This window comes from Mustela nivalis (genome assembly GCF_964662115.1).
Source record: "Mustela nivalis genome assembly, chromosome: 1".
Lineage (NCBI taxonomy): Eukaryota > Metazoa > Chordata > Mammalia > Carnivora > Mustelidae > Mustela > Mustela nivalis.
This window is the reverse complement of record NC_139020.1, coordinates 108,202,018-108,225,563: the sequence shown is the minus strand read 5'-3', so window position 1 is coordinate 108,225,563 and position 23,546 is coordinate 108,202,018. Positions and strand designations below refer to the sequence as shown.

The window sequence follows — 23,546 nt, the reverse complement described above, 5'->3', positions numbered from 1 at the left end:
AGGCAAACTAGTCAGCTTTCTTGGGCTTCAGGTGTTCTCAGCTGTAAACTGACGTTATTGAATTTCTAAGGTTCCTTCCTTCTGGCCTTTAAAATGCATTCTAATTCTACAACAACAGAAATGAATATACTTTGGGATAGGAACTGGAGAAAAAGGTTTTACTTCCCGAGCCTCTTCCTTGTTCTGGGCAATCTGCCTGCAGCTCTTTCCCTCCCCGCCCTCACCAAGGGCGGACTCGGAGCCTGTCGGGATGTGGTGAGCAGGAGCCTTAATCAGCAGAGGGCTGGGGGCTAGCTGGGGAAAAGGACTAAATAAAAACGTTTACAAGGGGCTGTGCAGTAACTGTCCCCCCTCCTGCAAAGCCTTGCTCTTGTTTAATTAGAGGGTGAGGATGTGAATGCATGTTGTTGAAGTGAGACGTGCTTTCCGAAACATATTCAATCCCCAAATCATTTCGCTCATGGGGTAATTATCCTTGTAAAATTTTATAGCATTCTTCACTTAAATCATTTATGCTTTTAAAGGTTAACTTTATATTTTATGGTTTTTTAGGTATTTTATAGTTTTTGTTTTTAGGTAGTTTCTAGTTTTTGTTGCTTCTTGTATAGGGCTTCTTTTTTTTTCCTGTTATGTTTTCTAAACCAAAGTTTATAATTTTAATTTTGTTGTTACTAAACTTTTATTATTCTTTTTAAAAAGATTTTTATTTATTTATTTGACAGACAGAGATCACGAGTAGGGAGAGAGGCAGGCAGAGAGAGAGAGAGAGGAGAAAGCAGGCTCCCCGTTGAGCAGAGAGCCGGATGCGGGGCTCGATCCCAGGATGCTGGGATCATGACCTAAACCAAAGACAGAGGCTTCAACCCACTCAGCCACCCAGGCGCCCCAACCTTTATTATTCTAAGACTTCATATTTTTCTCAGATTTTCAAGAATAATCATATCACCTATAAATATTGCTACCTCTTAGTCTTAATGATTTTGAGGGAAAAAGTCTCGGAAAAATGGGTATGACAAATGTTACTCATTTAAAATTAAGAAACACTATACACAAGTGACACTATATTTTTAGAGGTATGGAGTCAAAATATGAAGAAATGCATGGGTAGGATAAAAAACAGATTTAGCATAATGACTACCTCTGTATTAGAGTTTTGGGAATGTGATTAGGGACAAGGACCTAAGGCTTTCAATGGAATTTTGAATCTTTTATTTGTTAAGACTAGATACAGGGTATGTGAAATTTCATCATATTATGCTTTATATCTTTATGTGTTAGAAATACTACATAATAAATTAAAATATATATGTAAAACAAAGAAAAAGTTATATATATGAAAGTTTGTATAAGACTTTGCATTCCACAGTTCTCATTATGAAGGCTAGAATGTTAAAAACAATCTTAATATAATACCAGGAATCCTATGGATACCCAGAAAGATATCTGGCCATCAGTTTGTTTTATGCTATTAAACACATATTTTCCTTTTGTGTTCTTGCAACTGTTTTTGTTTTAAATAAGGATGTAGGATAAATTTCATTAAATGCCCTATAGGCATTTAAGGAGATGACTGGTTTATTAACATTTGATATCCAGATGATGGATTAGGTTAAAATGTCCCTTGTATTGTCCTAACATTGAATTACCTGGGATGTTTCATTTTGCGGCACTCAAATTTGCTAATACTTCGGTTAGGGTTTCTGCGTGGGAGAAAGTCAGATGAGCATACTTTTCTTTGGGGGGCAACCTGGTTTGTTAATAATATTATTAACCATGATCAGGGTAGCTTTCTAAAATGATCTGAGAAGCTTATCTTCTCTTGCTAAGCTCAGAAAGCTGAACTCGTACAGCAATCATTCGTTCTTTTAAGATCTGAGAAGTCTTCTCAGTGAAATCTCCTGGTGCATTCTCAGATGGTAGGTCTGCATTCCATCTGTGTTTTGGGGGTTATTCAAGTGCTCTTCCATCGTATCTTAAGGATGCACAGATCATAGCCTGTTCCATAAAATTTTAAATGCAATAATTTTTAAACATCTTCTATACATATGCTAAAGAGGTTCTCTTTCATTCATAGTCTTCTGTAATTTCTGTTGCTCTCTCTTTCTCATCTTCCTTGAATGCTTATTTTATTTCTCTTTTCAAAGAATCATCTCCTGGACCTAAAAATTCTAGTATTTTTCAGTTTATCGATAACTGCCTTTAACGATTTCCTTATTCCTGTAGGGTTGACTTTGTTGTCCTTTTCTAGGTCTATAGATTAATATATATGCACCCTTTCTTTTGCAATTAATGATCCCAGCTGTACTGAAATTGAGCTCTGGCTCTCATTCTGGCTGTCATGCAGTGTTACCGTCAGCACTACTTTTAAGATGTCTTCAGCCCACGGGTATGCTTATTTATCCTCTGATAAGTTTCTTGTCTTGCTATACTGTTATATGCAACTCTGTGAGCCCAAGTGGGAAATGTCTATGTTTGCCTCTTAGACTATGAGAGGATATTCCTTTAAACCTTCCGTGTAGATTTGGAAAGAAGATTGGACTGATCATATTAATCACATTACTCAACTTCCATAATTGGTTTGTCAAAGATTGCACGGAATGTGTTAAAGTTTTATAAAGCATATGGTTTAACCATTTTCAGCTCATATTTCATCAATATTTTTGTATCATATATTTCAACATAATGATATTTAATGAAGAAAGGCTCAGGGCTGTTCCTCTGGAACTGTGGCCTTTATCAATAAAGTAATATACTTTGGCCTATGTAATAGTTTAGTTCTGAATTGTACTTTGTCTGCTATTAATACTGTAGTTAGTAGGTGATGAATATTATTTTCTTTAAGCCTGAATTTGTTATTCATCTTTTCCTTTCTCTTTAACTATGAGTTGTATTGGTTCATTGCTTATCACCATTTTATTAGCCCTGGATTTCCTATATACTTAAATTTAATTAATTTATTTGTCTGTTAGATTCTCTGAGTCTTTTTTTTTTTCCCAGAAAAAAAAAATGTAGGTGATATATATTCTTGAATGCCCATGGAAGACACTTTGAATGCCCTTTGGAGAAGGCAAAATTTGATGCACTGTCTTGTAACAAAAGCAAGTTACCGATTAGTACAGATGGTACAATCCCATCTGTGTGTGTGTGCCGTGTGTCTATGCCTGTGTCAACCACATGTGTACAGATGTATGGTTTTATCTATACACAGAGATATTGAAATAGAAAAGGAGTCTGTGGTAAAATATGAAGTGTTATATTATTTAGAAGGGGGAACTATGCATATTTTAATACATTTTCTCATTTTTCTTAGTGAGCATACAGTACTTAAAAACAGAGTTGTAGTTTTTTAAAGAACGACTACATAAGATAGGATATTTTGAGCTTAATATTTCTCTAATATGTCCAAAAATAAGGCAAAAGTGACTTTATAAAATTCAGAATGTAGGCTAACTGTAGTTTTTTAAACTTGGCAGTATGAAAAAATGGTAATAGAGAAAAAATTAATTACGAGAAAAGAAACCTAGGAATCACAAATGAAATTTCCAGTGACTGGTTGGGTGCCTGAAAGGAGGGGGACTTGAGAATCAAAGGCCAGGTCAAGTCTTGGATCTGACGGTCATGTTTTATGGAACAGAGCAAACTGACTTTTTCTAAAACTCAGCCGCATATTACTGGAAAGGCAGGCAATAATAATTGTACTATTTTCTAGGATCATTGGAGGGTGACATAAGTTAAAAGAAAAGTGCTCTATAAAATAGAAAGCACTAAACAAATGTTATTATTATGATTATTTTTAACCATAAAAAGTAGGGTTTCTCCTTAAAACCTGAGGCATTTCAGGGAGAGCCACATGTAAATGCTCAAGAAAAGACAGACAGCTTGTGTTTTATTGCCAAAAGAAGTTGGGTATTTCAGATTCTGGAATGCTGGAAGGCACAATTTATGTGTCCATCGGTTCAAATGTTGGAAATGGAAGGTTTTATCCACAGAGGGTTATCAGTATCTTCGTTATCTTTAGGAAGTTGAATATTCATTTCAGGGTGGTAAACTGTCCCTAGCCTTAGTTTGTTTTTTGTTTTGGAAATATCAAAGCTGTCATCAAGTGGGACGGATAATTCCCCCATGCCACACCCGCACTGGTCTGTTAGGAACAGTGAAGCACAACAAGGGTGCTCCGGAGCACTGTCAGATGGGGGGGGGGGTGCAGAGAGAGGGAATGATCACTAGTAGTTGGCATGGTGAAATCGCTCTAGAGGACACTTGACAGATGTCCCTCTTTCTTGAAGCATTTTCTCCTTTCCAGGAGAGTGCTTGAGGGATACTGATGAATATCAAGAAGCAAGTGTGTGTGCAGGTGCGCTTGGTGTGAGGGGGAAAGAGAGACAGATGCTCCTCGGAGGTGAGGAAGCAGGGGTGAGCAATGGGAAAAGACAAGAGGAGATCTCATGGATTTTTCAGCATTTGTCCAAACTCTAAGCACTAGCCATAACTGCCTTTAAAACACTATTGGGAGGAACTGAGCATATAAAAGGACAACTTTCCTGCAGAGGTAGGAGCCTGTGGCCATTTAGGGACATAAGGGAGCAAAAGGCCGCGAGCATGTTGGCCACAGATGGGTCAAGCTCAGGAACCTTGCAGTGTTTAGTCTCCTGCAGAGCTGGCCTCCGATTTCCTGAGGCCTTTTAATCACTTGGATTTTAATTCTAATAAAAATGTCTGTAGCGACTTCCACTGTTGGAGAGTGAGAAGCTGGATTTGATCCACTCTGAGTAAGAGCCCTGGTTTAGGGGAAGATGCTTGGCTGCCATTTCGTAAACAGACTTCTGCTGAGAATCTCGGATGTGCTATGTCTCAGGCCCAGACTCCTCGGCAGTGCTAAGGACACAGCAGTTCTGTTAACCTATGCTCGCGGCTAACCCTGTCTCGTTCAGGATAGAACACATAAGTGGGATGCACAGCTATTGCCCCTCATGCTCATACTAACAGAAAAATCTTCTCAAGCAAAGCATGAACCTCTTCTTCTCCTGTATGTCCTCATATTCCTTTTATGACGTCTATTTATTTCAGTATTTCCATAGCAACTGTAGCTATGAAATTACCCCAAACACAGAGGATTTCTAAATTGTATCAGATTATACTAAGGACAAAGTGATGATAATAATGTTATTAATGGATCAAGCCCCTCTATTAGTAAACAATTTCATAATGTATAAAATATCACAACTGGTCATTCCTTTTCTTTGAAGACAGGCAGGAAATTACTATCTCCCTTTCATCAATGAAGATACTGGTACTCAGAAATTAAATGACTTATCCAAGGTCACACCAGGAGACCAAGGTCTAGAAGCAACACATTCTATTTATATCACCTTACTTCTCAAGGAAGCTTAGTACTCATAATTTTAATCTGTTCGTTTATACAACTCCATAAAAATAATCAAAACTAAACTTTTAAGAGATCACCAAAGTTGAGAAGCATCTTATTGATTTTGCTAATAACCATACAAACGTAAATTAAATAATTATAGTGGTGCCTGGGTGGTTCTGTTAGCTGGTGTCTGACTCTTGAATTTGGCTTGGGTCAGAGTCTCAGGATCCTGGGATGGAGCCCCACGTCGGGCTCCATGCTCAGCGCGACCTGCTTGTCCCTCTCCCTCTGCGCCTCACCCCACTTGAGCATGTGCTCCCTCAAATAAATAAAATCTTAAAAAAAAATAACTGTTAAATAAGGTACTTATTAAATGGGTTCAAATTAAATATAAATAAGCCTCTTCAATAGTGGATAGGTTATAGTTTAACATATGGTTTCATATTGCTGATGGTTCTGTGAATTTGAGAAATCTTTCTAAAGAAATCTAGCAAAAGTCCTCCAAATTGCTGCAAAGTAAACTTGGTAATATAAATCGAAGAATTTAAGCTAAGAAAAAAAAAATCCAAAGTAAAAGAATATAAAACTTTTACTCAGCTATTTACAGTCATGTTATTTACAACACTGAAAGAATGGAAAGCACCCAATACCTTTCTAGTGGCAAATACTTTTAAAATGTAGTATGCAAACATAATGTAAAACTAAATGGAAAAAAACCTAAAAAATAGAAATTATTAACAGTGGAAAACTATATACATATTTATATTAGGTCAACCAATATAAAACACAAAAGAAAGCATATATAAAATGATTAAAGAGAATTATAGTGCCTTACAGAACCAAACCAGTTTAATTACAGTTACATATGTGCAAGGATTAAGGATTCAAGAGACAATAGGAAAATCTGAATAATCACTGGAGCAAAGATGAAAAAATAACTGGTATATTTTTCCTCCAAATTATGTAAATGGTCAATTTCAAAATGATCTAAGTTGATCAATAATTAATTTAGACAAGAAGAAATTAAATTTATATTAGATGAGTCTCCTTTCTAAACTCAGAACATCGAACATGGGTGGACTTTACACAGAAATAATGAACTAAACCACAGTAATGAATATTCTGATTCTATTACCAAAAAAAAAAAAAAAAAGCGCACACTGACTGAGGCCCAGCGCCTCGGTTTTCTTCACTTTGTTTATACAGGATGTCTCTTGGACATCAGTTTCCACCAATGGAACAAGACACAGTTTGACCAGATGCCATTGGAGGTCTTTCTGTTCAAAGGTGCTTTGGTTCCAGGTGACAGACATACAGCCCGAGGATCCTCCTTACCACACACTTCTGTCTTCAAAACCAACTTGTTTCATTTTAGACTCTCAGCTTCCCTGATCCCCTCAAAAGAAAACTCTTCACATTTCTGGTGTGGCAGCTTATTGGACTTTACGAAAAGTCCCAAAGAAATTAAAATGCTAAAACATCCATCTGAGAGCTGGAGGGCTGTGAACTCTGAAATCAATATTGAACAGGGTCTCTGAATACAGTTTAACTGAATTCTGATAAGAATTAAATTACATTTTAGAGTCACCATGGATAGATCTCATAAAGAAAAATCTTGATTAAAGGTTCTTCTGAGGGAGAGATGTTAAAAAGGATGGTAAGAATTTCCATTGTTTGAATTCACCCGGCTCTTCCGAGGATGTGATTAAATATTTCCCAGATACTCTTCTTTGTCATAAGCACAGTCTAGCAATAGGGCAACCAAAGCAGAAGGAACTACCAACTCAAGAATCACTGGGCTCCTCATGCCTGGCCTGGGAGAGCAAAACCTGAGCCCACACACAGTAGAAATCCATAATTTAGCCAGACGACACTTTTTTCAGTCTTATTACACACTCAGAAGGACAAGAAAAGCATTTAAAAATGGGAAAGGGGTATGCCTGTGAGGCTAAAACAATTCACTAAAGTCCAAGGAGTCACACGGCACATGTAAGGTCCTCATATTCAGAAGTACTAAATATGCCAGAAATCTTACCAAAATTCATCTCAGAATAACATGCATTCCATTACCATTCCTTGGGCAGGCCAAGTGTGCTTTATAGGATTACCTCATTTCATCTTCACAAGTCTCTGGGGAAAATTCTGCAATGACCCCCATATCTGTGGGGGGACTGAGGCTCAGAAAGAGCTCTCTCAAGGAGACAAAGCCTTAAATGATGAAATGAAATTCAAACCATGTTCCTCACACCATGTTACACCATTTCCCAATACTGCTCATACAATCCTTAGCCCTGAGGGATACAAGAAAAAATGAAGGAGACTGTCACCAGAGCACCACTTAAGTAGAAAAAATCAACAATGCAGTCTCAGGAAGGATGAAAAATAGATGGAGAGCCACACAAAACACAGCAGTGTGGTCACTTCGTATAAGGACAAAGGGCCACAGGTGCTTGCAAAGGTTCTGTGGACATGACTGCCACAGAGTTTACTGCAATAAGTAATTTCTTGTGCTGGCCCGAATTTACTGTCCACGTGGTCTGTTTACAAAGGCAAGGGATTTTGTATTATTTCTCTTTTCAATAAAGATTTCAAAGGGTGATATTTGAAATATTATTTCCTAAAGAGGTAAGCTTCTGTTCAGGAGACTTTCCCTCATAGATGTAACTGTCCCCCCCGCCCCTCGATCAATAGGACATTACAGTGTTTCTGCTTATGTTCTAGACAAACTAAAAATGTGTGCTGTCAGCAGAGACTACAGGACGAGGGGTATGAAGGACTGAATATGGCCTTGGCTATGTCCCCAGCGATGGAACGGAAGAGGTCATTTTCCTCCTTTCTGTGATTCTGTATTCTCATGTCTACAAAGAGGACTTGGTTTCCAGCACCAGCACTGTGTGGCACTAGTACGATGCGATACGTACTTAAGTTAATTTGTCTTTGGGGAGTAAAACGAAATAAAATTGAACCTAAAAGATGCAAAACAATATTAAATCCTGCAAGATCTTAATCTTGAAGAACTTTCAGATCTGTTCTGTGGACTCCAGGGCTGCAATGAGTTAGAGCCGGCAGGTCATGGGAAGATACTGATAGGGCCAGAAACTTCTGCAGTGAACTTGAGCCTCGGGGTTCTGCATAGTTAGGTGTAACTCCCAAGACCTTGCACCCAAAGCTTCCTTTATGTTATGTTTGCAAAAATGCACCAATTTTTCCGCTGCACCAATTTTCCACTAACGAGTGTTAAACAGATTAAAATCATGCAGCAAGACAACAAGGAAATGTATTTTTAAGTTTAAAACCAGTTTATATTCATTCATCAAATTGCTGTATCAGAAGATAGCTTAATGTGTAGATTTAAGTAGCCTGAGAAATAACGAAGATAGAATATGTTTTAGCCACCCAGCTATGTTATTAAAATATAGTTGTTGTGTTCCTAAAAAACAAAACAAAACAAACTCAATTATTAGCTCAGCCAGCCTACTGTTCATCTTCCTTTAAGGGAAATTCATTTCCCTGTATTATAAAGGATCTATCTGTTCGCATCATTGAAAACCTGCTGGGTACTGTAGGTTGGAAATCTTCTGGGTGGAGAAGAGGTGATTCAAAGGTCCCAGGAATTTGAAAGAGCACTGGGGAGTCTAGAAGCCCAGCAGTGTTTCTTTACAAATACTGGCAAATTCAAATGCAGGGTGAGACCTAATAACAAGAGGTATGACAATGCCACTTGGGAAAACTTCTGCTGTGTAGGGGTGTGTGTGTGAGCTTGTACAGTACATGCCTGAAAGGCACGAGGGGATGATCTTCCCAGCAGACCGCTAATTGATGATGAACAGATCTTCCTACCATGTCTTTCTGACCTTACAGAAATAGGGGACAATTGGAAAAAATTAAGATATGCCCATCTACACACACACACAGGCACATGCACACTTTGAAATCTGGGGAGAAACAAAGATCTGCTGGCTACATTCTATCTAGAGCGACTGGCATTCTGCCAAAGAAGACATCTTTGCAAAGCACCCGAGGAGCAGCAGAGCAGAACGTGAACTTACAATGTAGCAGGGCTCACAGTAAGCTTTCTTCTCCACGGCATAGAAGGGCTGTCCCCGGAGCTTGTTGCTGCAGATGATGCAGGTGAAACAGTCCACGTGGAAGACCTGATCCATGGCAGTGCATCCTGTCCCTTCCCCAACGACATTCTCCCCACAGCGAGCACAGCGGCCTGAAAGACAGAAAAACGGATTGACTCCTGAGAATATATCAAGGAATCCTTTCAGTCTTTCTAGGGCTGAAGGCAACATGGAGGAGACAGCAGACTCAAAATGGCAGCAGCAGCAACAACAGGACTAACACCACCAGTGCTGCCACCACCAGGAGCAAGATCACTGGGGTAGAGCCACCCCTGGCCCAAGTATGGCCGCCATGATGGGGATTTTCCATGAGGCATTTGAGGACCTGAGCCTCACAGCTCAAGGACCTACAGAAAGTGACAGAGTAGAAGTCAGATCTCCTGATGCCGAGGCCCCTGCTGTGCCTCTAATCTCACACCAGGTGTAAGAGGAACATGACTCAGCAAGGTAGCAGTGGAAGGCACATCTAGAAGGTCTTTCTGCTTAGAGAGTCTCCATGTCTGGTTAGACGGTGGGGCTAAAAAAACAAAAAACAAAACAAAACAAAAAAAACACTGCTTCAACTCCTTTCAGAAAAGCCCAGGTCGTAAAATCTCTGCATCCAGCCCTCTGTGATAGACAGATCAAAAGCAAGTCCCTTTTATTTCCCGACAGTTCCAACAGCTAGAAAGTTCTTTCTCATATTGAGCCAGACTGCTTCCTGAAGCTAACTGCTACCCTGTACTTCCACTTCTGTTTTTTAGGAACTCGTGAAACTGTCTCATCTCTTACACCTGACACCATTCAAGTTATTACAACTCAGTTAGTATTGCCTCCAAGTCTGATCCTGTTTGAACATCCCTAAAATCTGCAACAGTTCCATAGACTCTGGTTTTGAATCCCGAGGTCCTGGTTGTCACCATCCAGCCCAGTGTTCCGTAAACTTCCAGCACTCTTAAACTGATTAATGGGGCATCTGGACCACATATGGACATCAGATTTAGGTTTAAAAATTTCATTGTTTTAAATAGGAATAAGAAAACATAACTGAAAACAAATATTTATGTCAGTGTGAGGCATCATGCTGGCTGCAGTCTGTATCTCGATCTGGTTCCGTCATGGGAATCTTGAGCCAGAGGTCAGATCCACATCCAGTTTTCCTTCCTATTCTTTATTTCTATAAGTAAGAAGTCTTCACTAATAATCGGTCACTGGGAATATCAACAAGAATCGGAGGGCTTTAACACATAAGCTGTAGTGAACCTCAGGCTTCCCCTGTGCCAGGCATCTTCGAGGTGCTTTTAGATATGTTAACTCATTTCATATTGATAGCCCCCTATGTCATAGGTCTGCTACTGTCCCATTTTACAGATGAGGATACTGAGTCACAAAAAAAACAGTTAATGAAATTCAAATTCAAGTAGTCTAGCTTCAGAGTCCATGGTTTTAACCACTATGCTGTCTGGCCTCTGTTTCCTTCTGTGCATTAGGATTGAACATAGAGCTGACATTATGGGGAGATTCTCACTGAAGACTGCTTTCAGCACTCCATCACATTGGATTGACAATCATTTCACACCTACAAACGGGAGGCTAAATGTTTCAACTTGGGAGAAAAGAGGCAAATATATTTCTAATCCTCTCTGGTTATACTGGCACTGGAAAATATCCCTATACGCTCTGTTGCAGGACTCGAATGTATTTTTAAAATATAACCCAAACTACAGATCATTTTTTTGCCTTAAGAAATAAGAAATATCAAGTACTGGAAAAAAGAGTTAAACTCCTGGAAACTGAGCTCTCTCCACTATAGTTGACATTATGAAGTCCTGATATCATAGTCTTGATATCTGATAAAAGCTTTTGTAATAAATTTGTGGCTTATTCTACAAACTTCCACCCAAGAGTTATTCTGTTTTTATCTATTTTTATCATGAGATACATAACCTTAGAAAGTTGCCTTTAAAATTATGGACTTTCATTGCCTTTAGTAACAAAATTAGGTTATTGCATATGACACTAATTTTGTGATTATTCAGGAGAAAAACCCCAACAGCTTAACTGGTTTACTAAAAAGTTCACTGTGCTATGTTTGAACTCGATGCTACATTCCTCAAAGCTTCATGTCACTATCTGTCATTTCATCACAGAAAACACATTGTGATTGTAGGCCAAGGGATCACCAATTCATAAAATCCTATTTTTTAAAGAGTCATCATCATACTTAGTATTCAAACTTTTCCTTTATAACTGTTTGTGCAAACTTACAGATTCACTTCCAATATTTATATTGGAACCCTCTTTCACCAAAATCTCCATTTTTAATATTAATCCAAAGTGGTATTTATGGTATTACCTTCATTACTATTTTTCCTGCCTTCACTGAATCATATTGAAATCACCGATCTATTTTGTTGAACTGAAGAAATGTAATACAATAGTGATAATGAAAAATGTAGGTTTAGCAGCAGCAGCAGAAAAATAATACATACTAATGACATGAAAATACTCTAATTTTACATTTCAAATGTGTTAAATTCAAGTCAACAGAATTATTTTTATTTATTACTCTTTCCCCTTTAGACCTTAAACAGGGCTCCCTGATAGTCCACCAGGGACTAGTAATGATGTGTGAGCCACACCCTGGGGGAAAAAATTCTGGCTAAATGTCACAGTCTACTGGTCATTGCCTCCATTAGACAACTGGAGGTAGAGATTCTGATCTGGACCATGGCTGGTCTGAAGTATAGTCTCTGGAACCCTAGAGCTGGAGTCTACATAGTCTATGGAGAGTTTGCTTGTTAACCCTACGGATGCGGGAGAGAATCTCAATCACTGATTAGAGAAAAAGATGAAGGGAGATCCCTAAAGGTCAGGCTGAAAAGACAAGTTTTGAAATTTTCATCCTGTTCAACAAACGTTCCCCAGGTATCTGCTCTTTGCCACCACTATATTTGGCTTCTGTGTGATCTACGGAAATGGATTTGATGATGTCAGTGCCTTTTACAATCACTACAAAACTCTATACAATCTATAATTACATGGAAAAAGGTGCCAAGTGCCAGAGGAGAAAGTGTTATGGAGGTGTGGGAAGGAAATCATGTGTGAGAGGGGCTCGGCAAAAGGTTCTGTGGAGAAAGAGGCATTTGAGCCCAACTTAAGGATGGAACTGTGACAGGTGGAGATGGGAGAGAGAAAAACATTCTGGTTTTTCCAAAGGGAGTGAGTGGCTGGGCTTGACTAGGTCCCAAACCTCTGCAGTAACTTGGTGCTAGCACAACAAGGATTTGTCTTCTCAGCTATGAAAGCAGATGGGCTGTATTCATAAGGAACAATCTTCTCCTTTATAATTTGGAGAACATTCTTCCAGAGTGGGTCAGGCTAATATGCTGGACCCAGACATGACCAGCTCAGCTGCCTCCCGTATTTTTCCTATTCTTGGGAGAAATCGGGGACACAGGCTCGAGGGCAGTCAGTCTGGCACCTTTAAAATCACAAGCACAGAAAAAGAGCGAAGAACAAAAAATAAAAATAGCCCTACCCATCAGCAGGACAGAAAAGGTGCCCGAATGTTCCCTTTTCACATTAACAAAATTTACAAACTATGCCTTTTAGGGAAGCATTCACAATGGGAACAAAGTTACTCAAGCAGAGTACATCCTTGCCCCTAGAGGGGCTTACACTACACATCATTAAAAGCAGACCACAGTCTTAATGCCCATCTTTTGGACAAGTATCTCAGCACTTTTAAATGAGAAAAACCAGGGGAACGGTACCAGACTGGAAGGCATCAGAGCATGAAGGAAACAGTTGATTAGGGGCCGGTAGGAAGCTCAAGTTCAGACCCAGGGCTGAGGAGCTTGCTGGCAAAGCTTAGCACAGTAATTTAAAAAAATCCAATGACAGAAGATCAGACAGGCTGAGGAGAATTTTGATAGTAAATTAAGATGCCTGAATCATAATAATAAAAAAGAACCCGTTTCTAAATCTTGCTTATACATACATTATTGCTTGCTATGTGCACGGCTTTGTATTTGCTCCAGAACCAGGTACGGGTTCTTTTCACTCCTTCACCCATGGACCCTGTCCCAACTATAGCAACCTCTGGAGTGACGCTTTCTGGAAGGCTTCTCCCCGCTGCATGCCTACTACCCCAATCGAGATCCTTCACCTTTCATCATGGGCCATTAGAACGGCTTCCTGATTGCTCCAGTATCTGGAGCAATCTTAAAAATGGAAAGACTCTATGGGAGTCTTAGTCCTGAGTTATGTCTGGAAGGTTATGCAGAATTGGAACAAGTCATTTTTAGGAAGGGCATGGGAGGGGGGTGACATTTCAGGCCACTAATAGGTTGAGCAAGGGAGGCAGAGTAGTAGGATATAGGTTTTCATATTAATTGCATCCCACTCTCTTTCGGTAATGTGGATATATTTCCTTTAGAATGTAAAAATAACATTTTTAATTAAAAATGCTTTTTTATGTGTGCGATCCTTATACCATTAGCAAACACTGTTTGTTTTCGAGGTAGGATCAAAAATGTCCACAGCCATTTTGAAAGCTGGTGATACTCCCAAAGTTTCACATTATTCAACATCAAAAGTAAAATAGAAAATGTATACGTATGCAGACATCAAGCCAGGTCGCATTTGTCTTCATGTCTTCCTTGCTATCTGACTTATAATAGAAATTTTAGGCACAGGCAAAGCCATATTCTATTTTTAACTATCACAATGAATTGAAACCCTATATGCCGATTGTATGATATATCAGGTTTCTCATTATGCACCTTCTGCAAAATATTCTGAGCACAGTCCTGTTTGAAAAGTTGAATCAATAAGGTTATATCAGGGTAATGAAGTCATGGTAAAGTATTCCTAGAAATAAAGATTGCTCCAATTATCCTATATATGGCCACTGGAATTATCTTCCAAGAGCAGAGCCCCCATTAAGCTGATTCAGAAATTATCTTCCACTGAAGGCACAAAAAGATAATAGAACAGGTTTGCATTCTTTTTATGACAGGTGCATATGACATTCACTGAAGGTTCTGGAATGATGGCATTTTCTCATCACCAAAGCTTCTATTTTATAGAATCCTGCAACATTAATGCGTGTCATAAGAGACGCCCTGTTTTTTCAACTACTTAAGTCCTAAGGACAGTTGATTTTCAACCTTACCAATATATTGGATAATCTGGGGAACTTAAAAAATGAAATGAAACAAAGCACTGATTTCTGGGTTCCAGCTCCATAGATTCTGATTTCATTGGATGGGATGGAATGTTCTAGGGCTGGAATTTTAAAAACTGGAATTTTAAAAACCTGATTCTCACATTCAGCCAGGTTGAGCTGCTGTTCCAAGGGGTCCCTATTTCTGTACTGCTCATTAGGATAACAGCTGAGGAGTATTGCCCACATAGGTTTGATTCATCTGCATCCAAAACAGTTCAGGGACAGACTGTTAACACTAAGTTGGCTGAAAAAAAAATTCTACTTTTCACCAATGAGTTATCACCCTCATGCTGTCTCTGTAAGTCTTATTTCAAAGAGTTTTCAATGGCTTTCTACTCATTGAAAACATACAAGAACAGAATCAGCTAAACGTTCTCAAATTTTACCAACATTGCATAAGTTCACTTATATTAATTAGAAGCACCCCTATAGAAGTGTTCTTTTGTGTTGTAAATGAATGTATCCTATAGCAGTGCTGTATGGCCTTGAACAACACAGAATCTATCAAGAATGTCAACTGATGGCCACAGAGGGTGTGATTGTGTGTGTCAGTTTTTTCCGACTTTCTTGAACTCCACCTTTAAGTAACATGGCAATATCGAGTCTCCTAGGGTTAGTGCTATTTAGCTGTGTGAATAATGGGATACTTATCATATCTTAAAAGCTGGACTGTAGGGCACAGCTAGTGTTGTCTCCCGACTTACATATGTACAATGGTATCTCCCTAGTTCATTATGGTATGGCTGAGGTGATCCTTGCTGAGATGCCTGAAGATTCCATGGGGACTTGGGTGGGAGGGAGGAGGCAGCAGATGGCAGTTCCTCTCTCTCTCTCTTCCCTACAGACACATGCCTGTGCTCTCTCGCACACACATGTAGCACAGACATGGCAGGCAAAGGAGAGATGACTGCTATAGCATGATGACCAGTGGGAGACATGGGAAGCCTTCAGAGAAATTAAAAGTAAGGAATAAAAGAAATTAAGTTAGAGTAACAAAACAAAACAAAAAAACACCCCTAATTGTCAGAGAGAACAGTAGGAGTGGGTGGATAAAGACTCAGGCCACAGACCAGGTAAGATGGGGGTGAAAGCTGAATCTACCGATGAAAGGAAGTCATTATGAAGTCTAGCCATGAGATGATTCATTTCTAGATACATATTTGCTCAGGCTGGACCTTCAGGGAAGACGGGGGGTTTGGGAGGGGGAGTCCCACATGGGCTTGCAAAAGCAAGCAGGTCCCACAGACTTAATTACACTTCATTGTGAAGAAGCATAACAAAAATATAAAAGAAAATTACTGTGTTTTTTTCTTTATGCCAAGCACTGCTTTAAGCACTCCACATACATTCTTTCACAGTGCTATAACCCTTACCTATTTTATTTGATAGGTAAGATGTCTGAGGTTAAGTCACTTGGCCAAGGTCTCAGGGGTGGAAGAGCCCCCACTCCTAGCCAATGCCAAGGACGTGAGAGTTATGATTGAACAATAAACTGTACTTGTAGAAAAAACACATGCTGCTGAAGAAGACGGGCTTCCGAAGTCTGACCCGGTTCCAGTCTCAGCCCCACTTCCTGCTGCCCTGAGATCTTCACAGCCAGGGAAAGAAGAGCCAATACAGCATCACCTCTCTGACCCCGAAACCTCAGCAGCTCTCAGTAAACATCGGAATCTGCGACAGGTAGGGAGATCCGTAGACATGACGGGTCCTTCAGAGAAGATTTTAAAGTATTGAAACTCAAACTCTGGCTTCCTACTAGGAAAGCTTTTTTTTTTTTTAAAAAAAAACAAAAACAAAAACAAAAACAAAAATACTGATGTCCATACTTTGCTTCCAGAGAGTCTGGTCTGGAATGGGGCCCTGACATGATAATGCTAGCGTGCAGTGGGTTCGAGAATCGTTGCTCTAGAAGGAACTGCATGTGTATGTGCTGCACAGTATAGTCTGTCCTACAGGATTCTGACAAAGCAATGACGGTTAGGACCCAAGGCCCTGATCCTACGGGGCCACCTCCTAGTAAGCTGTACTTAGTCGCGTTGATAAAGGTGGTGAATTGGGACACCGTGCACCCTAGTCCCAACCTCTGCCAAACTAAGTAACACACACATGCATGGGACATACACGTCAGGACAATCACTTTCTCACAACTTCCATTCTCAGGGAAAGCAGCTCCAGTAAAAGCAAAAATCAGATAACAACAAAAGCAAAACAAAAAACAACACTGCTTTGCAGTTCTGAATGCAATGCATAACACCCGTTAACAAGTTATATATAAAGGTGTAAAGGAAATCAGACAGAACTGAGTCTTGCCTTTGTTACTCACTGGCTATGGGAACCTGGACAGCTTTCCTAAATTTCCAGAGCCTGAAGCATGTGTTTTCCAAATAAGCAATAAGCGGCCCCCCTCAAGGATCAGGTGGTCTCAGCTGAGTCAGGTGTCCAGCCGTTCTGTCAGCCCCTCAGCAAACACACTTAGGAATTTTCTATGCTGTGGTAAGTATGACACACAGAGGTAAATTTCCTCAGCCTTGGTATAAAGGGGACAGCAACGACTGCCTTCACTACCTGGCCACGAAGTTCCACAATAGCCACAAAGGGACTCATACAGGTCCTGATTCTTTTTCCCTCCAACTATAGCAGGTATAGCTTAACCTCCAATGGAGAGATCACTGCAACCAAAAGCAGGGAGACATACATTCTGGACCCACCTATAAAGCTGACAGTCAATATGGGGACAATAGAGACAGTTGCATCTGTGAGGCAGTTACACAAGATTTATATTCATCAAACTGTTACTAGATAATTTAGTGTTCAACATTCATTGTGGACCCCCAAGGGAAGATAGTAGTCAATATTTATTCAGTACTTAGTATTTGCCAAGTATTGTTTTAAGTATTTAAATATATTACCTTAGGTAATTTCTCCACTGACCTGCTGGTGTAGGTCCTATCATCATCTCCTTTATAACAGCAGAAATGGCTGCCTGGAGATGGTTAAGTCACCTGTCTGCGGCCAAGGAGTAAAATACTGAAGCTGGAATAGGGACCCAGCAGTCCGGCTTTGGTGCCCCCTTCACCTGTCCTCTAACCTGGCTTATTGCTTTAGAACTCCAAATTTCCTAAAAATATCCAGCCTGGCAGGAAGCTCACATGAACCTCACAATACGCTTGACAGGAATATCAGCATCTATCTTAACTAAAGTCAAGATTTTCCTTCAGCTTAGTTTTTACACATGGACATTTTCATACTGCCCCCCTGAATTCTTAATATATTTTCCTATATTTAAAATTTACTTCATGATTGATCGGTTACAAGAAAAAAAAACACAATATTTACTAGTACAGTTACAACTGCTATTGCCATGATTATTTTTGATTTGTGATTGGAATCTGCTCTATGGTATCTCTCATGGGAATTTATATTTCTCTCAAGCTCCATCCCAAGCTGAAAATACTTTAATTTGCCCAATTATTCTTAGTCTCTGTGATGGGAAATCTCCAAATGAATTGTGGTTATTTAAGAGCAAACCTAACCATGATGTAACTCGAGAGGATGTTTCTCAAGTTTTAGTATCTCAATGCCCAACAATAGCTATGAGCATCTTATGATGTTACCAAGCACTCCTTATATTTATATAGTACTTTATAATATTAAATGTGCTTTCTCACTTGATGCTACCACAATAAGCAAAATGAAAGTTATGACTAACATTACTTTTAAATTTCTGATATATCAAGATGGAGAGAAATCCTGAAGGCTCACTTAAAATTCCACCTCTTTCATATTGTTTGAACGTTACCTCACAACAACTACACACTAGATAAGGCAATTATCTAGCAAATGAGTTAACCTAGGAATCATTTTGTGTGTGACTTGAGAGGTTGATAACAGAACTGGAATTTAGGCTTGGTTCATCTGCCCCAAGTCTAGCGGTCTTTGACCTGGACCTCATTACCCTTGCTTGTGGTACTGAACTCGGAGGTGGGGGATAGTCTCATTGGAGACTACACCCCAGCTTTTGTTTTTCCACTCAGTGCTGAAATGCCCTTAATATAATGTTAAAAGGATTTAAAAGTCTAGGAACAAAAGAACATGTGGAAAATTTAGAAAACATCTGGTTTAACCTCAGCTACCAATGCAAAAACAAAGGCTCAGAGAGAGGCGGTGCCTTGACAGAAGAGATGAGACCTGGACCTGGCTGCAGGCCCTAAGCAGAGTGGTCTTCTAGCTCCCAGGGCCACCTCAAATATTAGTTTCTGTCCACTAGTAGGCGCTGTTGCCTGAGCATGAGGAATATCTCCCTCCCCATATGGTGAAAGGAGTATCCTGTGGCACAAAGTAGTCCACATGGATGACTCCTGCATGATTCCAGAGCAAGGACTATCTGAAACAGCAGAACCAATCAATTCTGTCTGAAACACCCTGACATGTTCTGGAGTTTTCCACCTGGGTGCTCTGAAAATCAAAGGAATGGCAGCAAGATGTGTGTTAGTGGGATCTGCAGGCATACCTTGGGACCTCTGCTCCTTTTTGACCATACCCCATCTGAACTGATTCGTTTTTGTATACTGGATTTACATACAACATTCACTTGACAATAGGCTTCTGTTTTGTTACTAACTTTCAAAGGATAAAAAACACTCAAGGTGAAAGGTAGTAAATCTGTAATTATAACTGGGTTCCAATCCTGACTCTGCCATATATATAACCTGTGACTTTGGGCAAGTTACCTCAACCACCTGAGCTAGTCCTGAGTACCTCAACAGAGATCCCAGCTCTTGGTGGCTTGAAGTGTTACGGGGAGGAATTTACATATTAAATTATAAACGATAACAAAGTGTAAGGAATTCCTCTAAGATATATCACTGTAAAATACATTTTTGGTATGAACGTTGATATAAATCACATGCACAATAGAGCACAATGTACTTTTCTATCTGGGCTTTCATCCAGAGTTCATATTCTAAGGAATTCCTGTGCAAATCCACAAGATGGAATGCAGTCCTAGATGTACGTGGATAGATTTTTGAGGATCTAAGCTCCCTGGAAATGCTGGCAGTGCCGTTAATCTTCTCAGTGGAGTGGGCAGAGGGATGCCACGAATACTTGACACATGATGCTACATTTGAGCTCAGAGGGAGATCCAGGCACCAACTCTCAGACCTGTGGCCATCTCCATGTCCGCCCTCGCGTGTCTGGAAAATTCTTGTTGCTAAACTGCAGTCTGCATCGATTCCGTCTCTGGCACTTGCATAGCAACACTGAGCTCTCGGAGTGCTAGCGTGATGTCTTGGGAACAGTTATTAATACATGTATGTATGCACACAGTATGTGGAAATATGCAAGATTGAAAGCAATTAGTGTATTACTTTTAGGTAATACTTCCCACCGGGACTATGCTTCTGAAAAAACTTCCCCTCACTCTCAAGAAGCTTGAACAGTCGTCTGCTATCACCAGAATGTTTGGGATAAAAATGGTGTCAATTCTAAGGAAACACTTCTCAATTTTCTTTGTTAACATCTGAATAAAACATGAGAAGGTTCCCACTTTTCCCCTCTCCCCTTTCATTCAGAGAATAAGTTCCTTCACAATCTTACTTTGTGTGAGAGAGGAAATAAATAGCCACCCTTCTTTGCCACCTCCAGATTAGCAGAATCACTGTGTTTAAAAGTAGAAAAGTTTAAATTTCATTCTAATAAACTGCACTGGCTATCATCATTTCTGAGGTGTGGCACAACACTTTGTAATCAGAATGCAGCCAGAAACTGCATCTCTCCCTTGTCAGGGCTTACAGCCCTGTGAGATCAGGTGAGAAAAGGAGAAGAAAGTCTCAGAAAGTTCTACAGGAAGGGTTTGGTTGGGAATGAAGGAACACTTTTGGAATCATAGCAGATTTTGGAAAAAATGGAACATTTCTATGTACCTGGACCGGGCAGATCCTTCCTGTCTCCTCTGATAAGACCTATATACATGGAGTGGGGTGGCTGGGTGATGGATATTGGGGAGGGTACGTGCTATGGTGAGTGCTGTGAGTTGTGTAAGACTGGTGATTCACAGACCTGTACCCCTGAAGCAAATAATACATTATATGTTAATTAAAAAAAAAAAAAAAGGCACTCAGTTCAGAAGTGGCTCAAGTAGAATAGGGGGGAAAAAAAAAAAAAAAAAGGACATTCCCAGGCTTCAAGTTTTCATTTTCAGGTAAATTAGAGTAAGCCTGTCTGAGGGTAAGAAGTGATCTCTTCCATGGTGTTCCATGGTGATCTCTGGACAGAAGACTCAAGACTCCAAAATCACTGAAACACTCTGAAAGTTATTCAATAAAAGAAACAAGAAACGAGGCAATAGGCATGTTCTATTTATGTCAGCAGAGTATTTCTGGGCGAATCCTCTTGCACTAACGTAGTTTCCATTTTTAGATTATCATATTCGGTAAACACATTTAATTTTTATAGGATGACTAATGCCCAAGTGTCTAATAACTAGTGAGATAACACAAGGGTTCTTCCTTACTAAGGCTTATAGGGAGAGCTCCCAGAAACTCTATAAATCCACAGAAACTGCCTAAAAACAGATAAGCTCAGTAATGGGTTCTTGCATCAGCTCCTGCTCAGTGCTTTTATTTGTAGTTCTGTCTTGGGCAAGAGATACCACACAGGGGGAGTGCAAAGTTGAAGGTCTTTAGCAAAAATTTGGACTATAAACACAGCTTGGCATTATCAGCATTCTGCTAAGTTCAAAGAAGAGATCGTTACAACAAATACAGCTTGCTTTATTTCTGAAACAAAACTGTGCACATATTTGTGGCCATACTACTAATTAACCTGTAGATTGTTCCTTTTATCTATTCAGGGTCTTTTCTCCCCCCCCTGTTACAACATGTTGTGGATATTTTTTTCCCATCCGGAATATACTCAGACTGTTCTCTTGCAGGAACCAGGGAGGAGAGTAGTGCTCACGATGAAGGACAAGACAGACTGACGGGCACAGGAGGATTAGAGGAGCCATATATGTACACAGAGCGAGGCTTGAGGATGACTAAGGAGTGCCATGATGACGGTCTATAAATATTTGAAAGGTGGAAACACCGAGGAATGATTTAGCTTGCTGCAGGTGGTACAAATGGGAGCGGTGGTGTATCTTAAGAAAAGGAAAGACTGCTTTGAAATTAAAAAAAAAAAAAAAAAATTGAAACACTGAAGATATTATCCATGGGGCACGGCCAACTTGGAACGGAAGAATGGATGAAAAAGCAATTGTATTAGTGGAAAAATGTGCATAGGGGTGAGCTTGACCATGTGTGGCTGGCTGACTTTACAGAGGTCACTGAGACACCCTGAGCCACTTCTCTCAGTTGGAGTAAGGAGCAGGGTCAGAGCTTTTAAAAATGTGCTTCAAAGAATCCTAAGGGTCCTGAGAATTCAGCTACATTCAATCCTGGGAATAGGGAGAAGGGTTGGGGGACTAGTGACTGACTAGAACCCCTTGTCACTTTCATCTGTATACCATCCATTTCCTCGGAACAATTTTTAAGGAATTTACTGACAAGAACATTTGCCTAAGAAACTTATTTCCTTAATGAAGTCTTATTATTTTTTTAATTTAATTTTTCTTTCCCCAGAGAGAGCGCGCGTGCCCTATGCATGAACAGGGGAGGGCAGAGGGAGAGGGAGAGATAGTCCCAGGCAGACTCCCCATTGAGCTCAGAGCCCAGTAGGGCTTGATCTCACCACCCTGAGATCCTGATCTGAGCTGAAATCAAGAGTTGAATGCATAAGAGACTGAGCCATCCAGGAAGCCCCCTTAATGAAGTTTTAAAGAGATATTATCAGAGATTGGTTTTAGACCCATTCCTGTTTACAAGACTCCTGACAAGGCACCAGAGGCATCGAGCTTATGCTTTCAGAAAATGTTTACATGGAGTCACTACTGTGGCTGACATGGCAGATAGAGCAGGAAGACAGATGTACTCTTGTGGAAGTCACATTCCAAGTGCACTTTTAAAGTAGGGTATCCAAAAATCTGTAAGTGAACAAGGGAATAACGCATGGAATTCAATGTGAGTCTGCATGTAATCAATTCAACTGAATACATACTAAGCACTTAACTGCCAATTCTAAAGGCTCCTGATAACTCATGCTGACGGTAAATGTTCAAATGAAACTGGTATTGAGGACTCACTGTATGTCAGGAACTCTGTCAAACTCAGGATCCTCAATTTCCACCCCAGGGGCCCCTTAGGTATATATCTTAGTGCACAACCAACCAAAACCACTACAAGCCGGGCCTGACTCCTGCTCCAACCTTCTACCAGAGTCTGCCGTATTTGATCCCAAGTCTAGTCATAGCATTTGAATTTGTTATAGTAATTATACTATTCAATTAACTATTATATAGATTAACAAAAAAGAGTGAAACGTTTTAATTTTTAAAAAATAACATCGAAGTAGGATATTGTGGAAAAGTTCCATAAGGACAATTTACTTAGGAGGAAAAAAAAAAAAGATAAATTGTTCTATTAGGTATGGATAAGTAACCTTAAGTTATTAAAAGAAAAAAAAAAAGCTTAAGATTACAAAGAGTTCAGCACTCACATTATTTCACAAGTGTCTTCTCCACTTTCACAAGTGTCTCCTTTAAATGAACCCAAAGTGGAAATTGTTAGAGGACTCATGACATTATGCACTAGGACTTATGCAAGATGAAAGGCCAACAGCTGTCACTCAAATATGCCTTGGCCATGTTTTTTTAATATGGTGAAATATGCTTTTTAATTGTTTCTTTATTAAAATAAATTTTATTGAAGTAGACTTTTCATGCAGTAAATGAGGCCATTTT

At 39.7% G+C, this 23,546-nt stretch overlaps 1 protein-coding gene across 33 annotated transcripts in view; it reads right to left on the bottom strand.

Annotated features, from left to right (window-relative positions):
- Positions 1 to 23,546, bottom strand: part of LPP (LIM domain containing preferred translocation partner in lipoma) — a gene marked incomplete at its 3' end in the record, with an annotated part of 643,639 nt that overhangs the window by 92,221 nt on the left and 527,872 nt on the right. For all 33 annotated transcript variants that reach the window (XM_082694119.1, XM_082694127.1, XM_082694104.1 and 30 more), the window contains one exon: positions 9,418 to 9,587. In XM_082694119.1, coding sequence (XP_082550245.1) covers positions 9,418 to 9,587 — 170 coding nt within the window. The remainder of the gene's footprint in view (positions 1 to 9,417; positions 9,588 to 23,546) is intronic.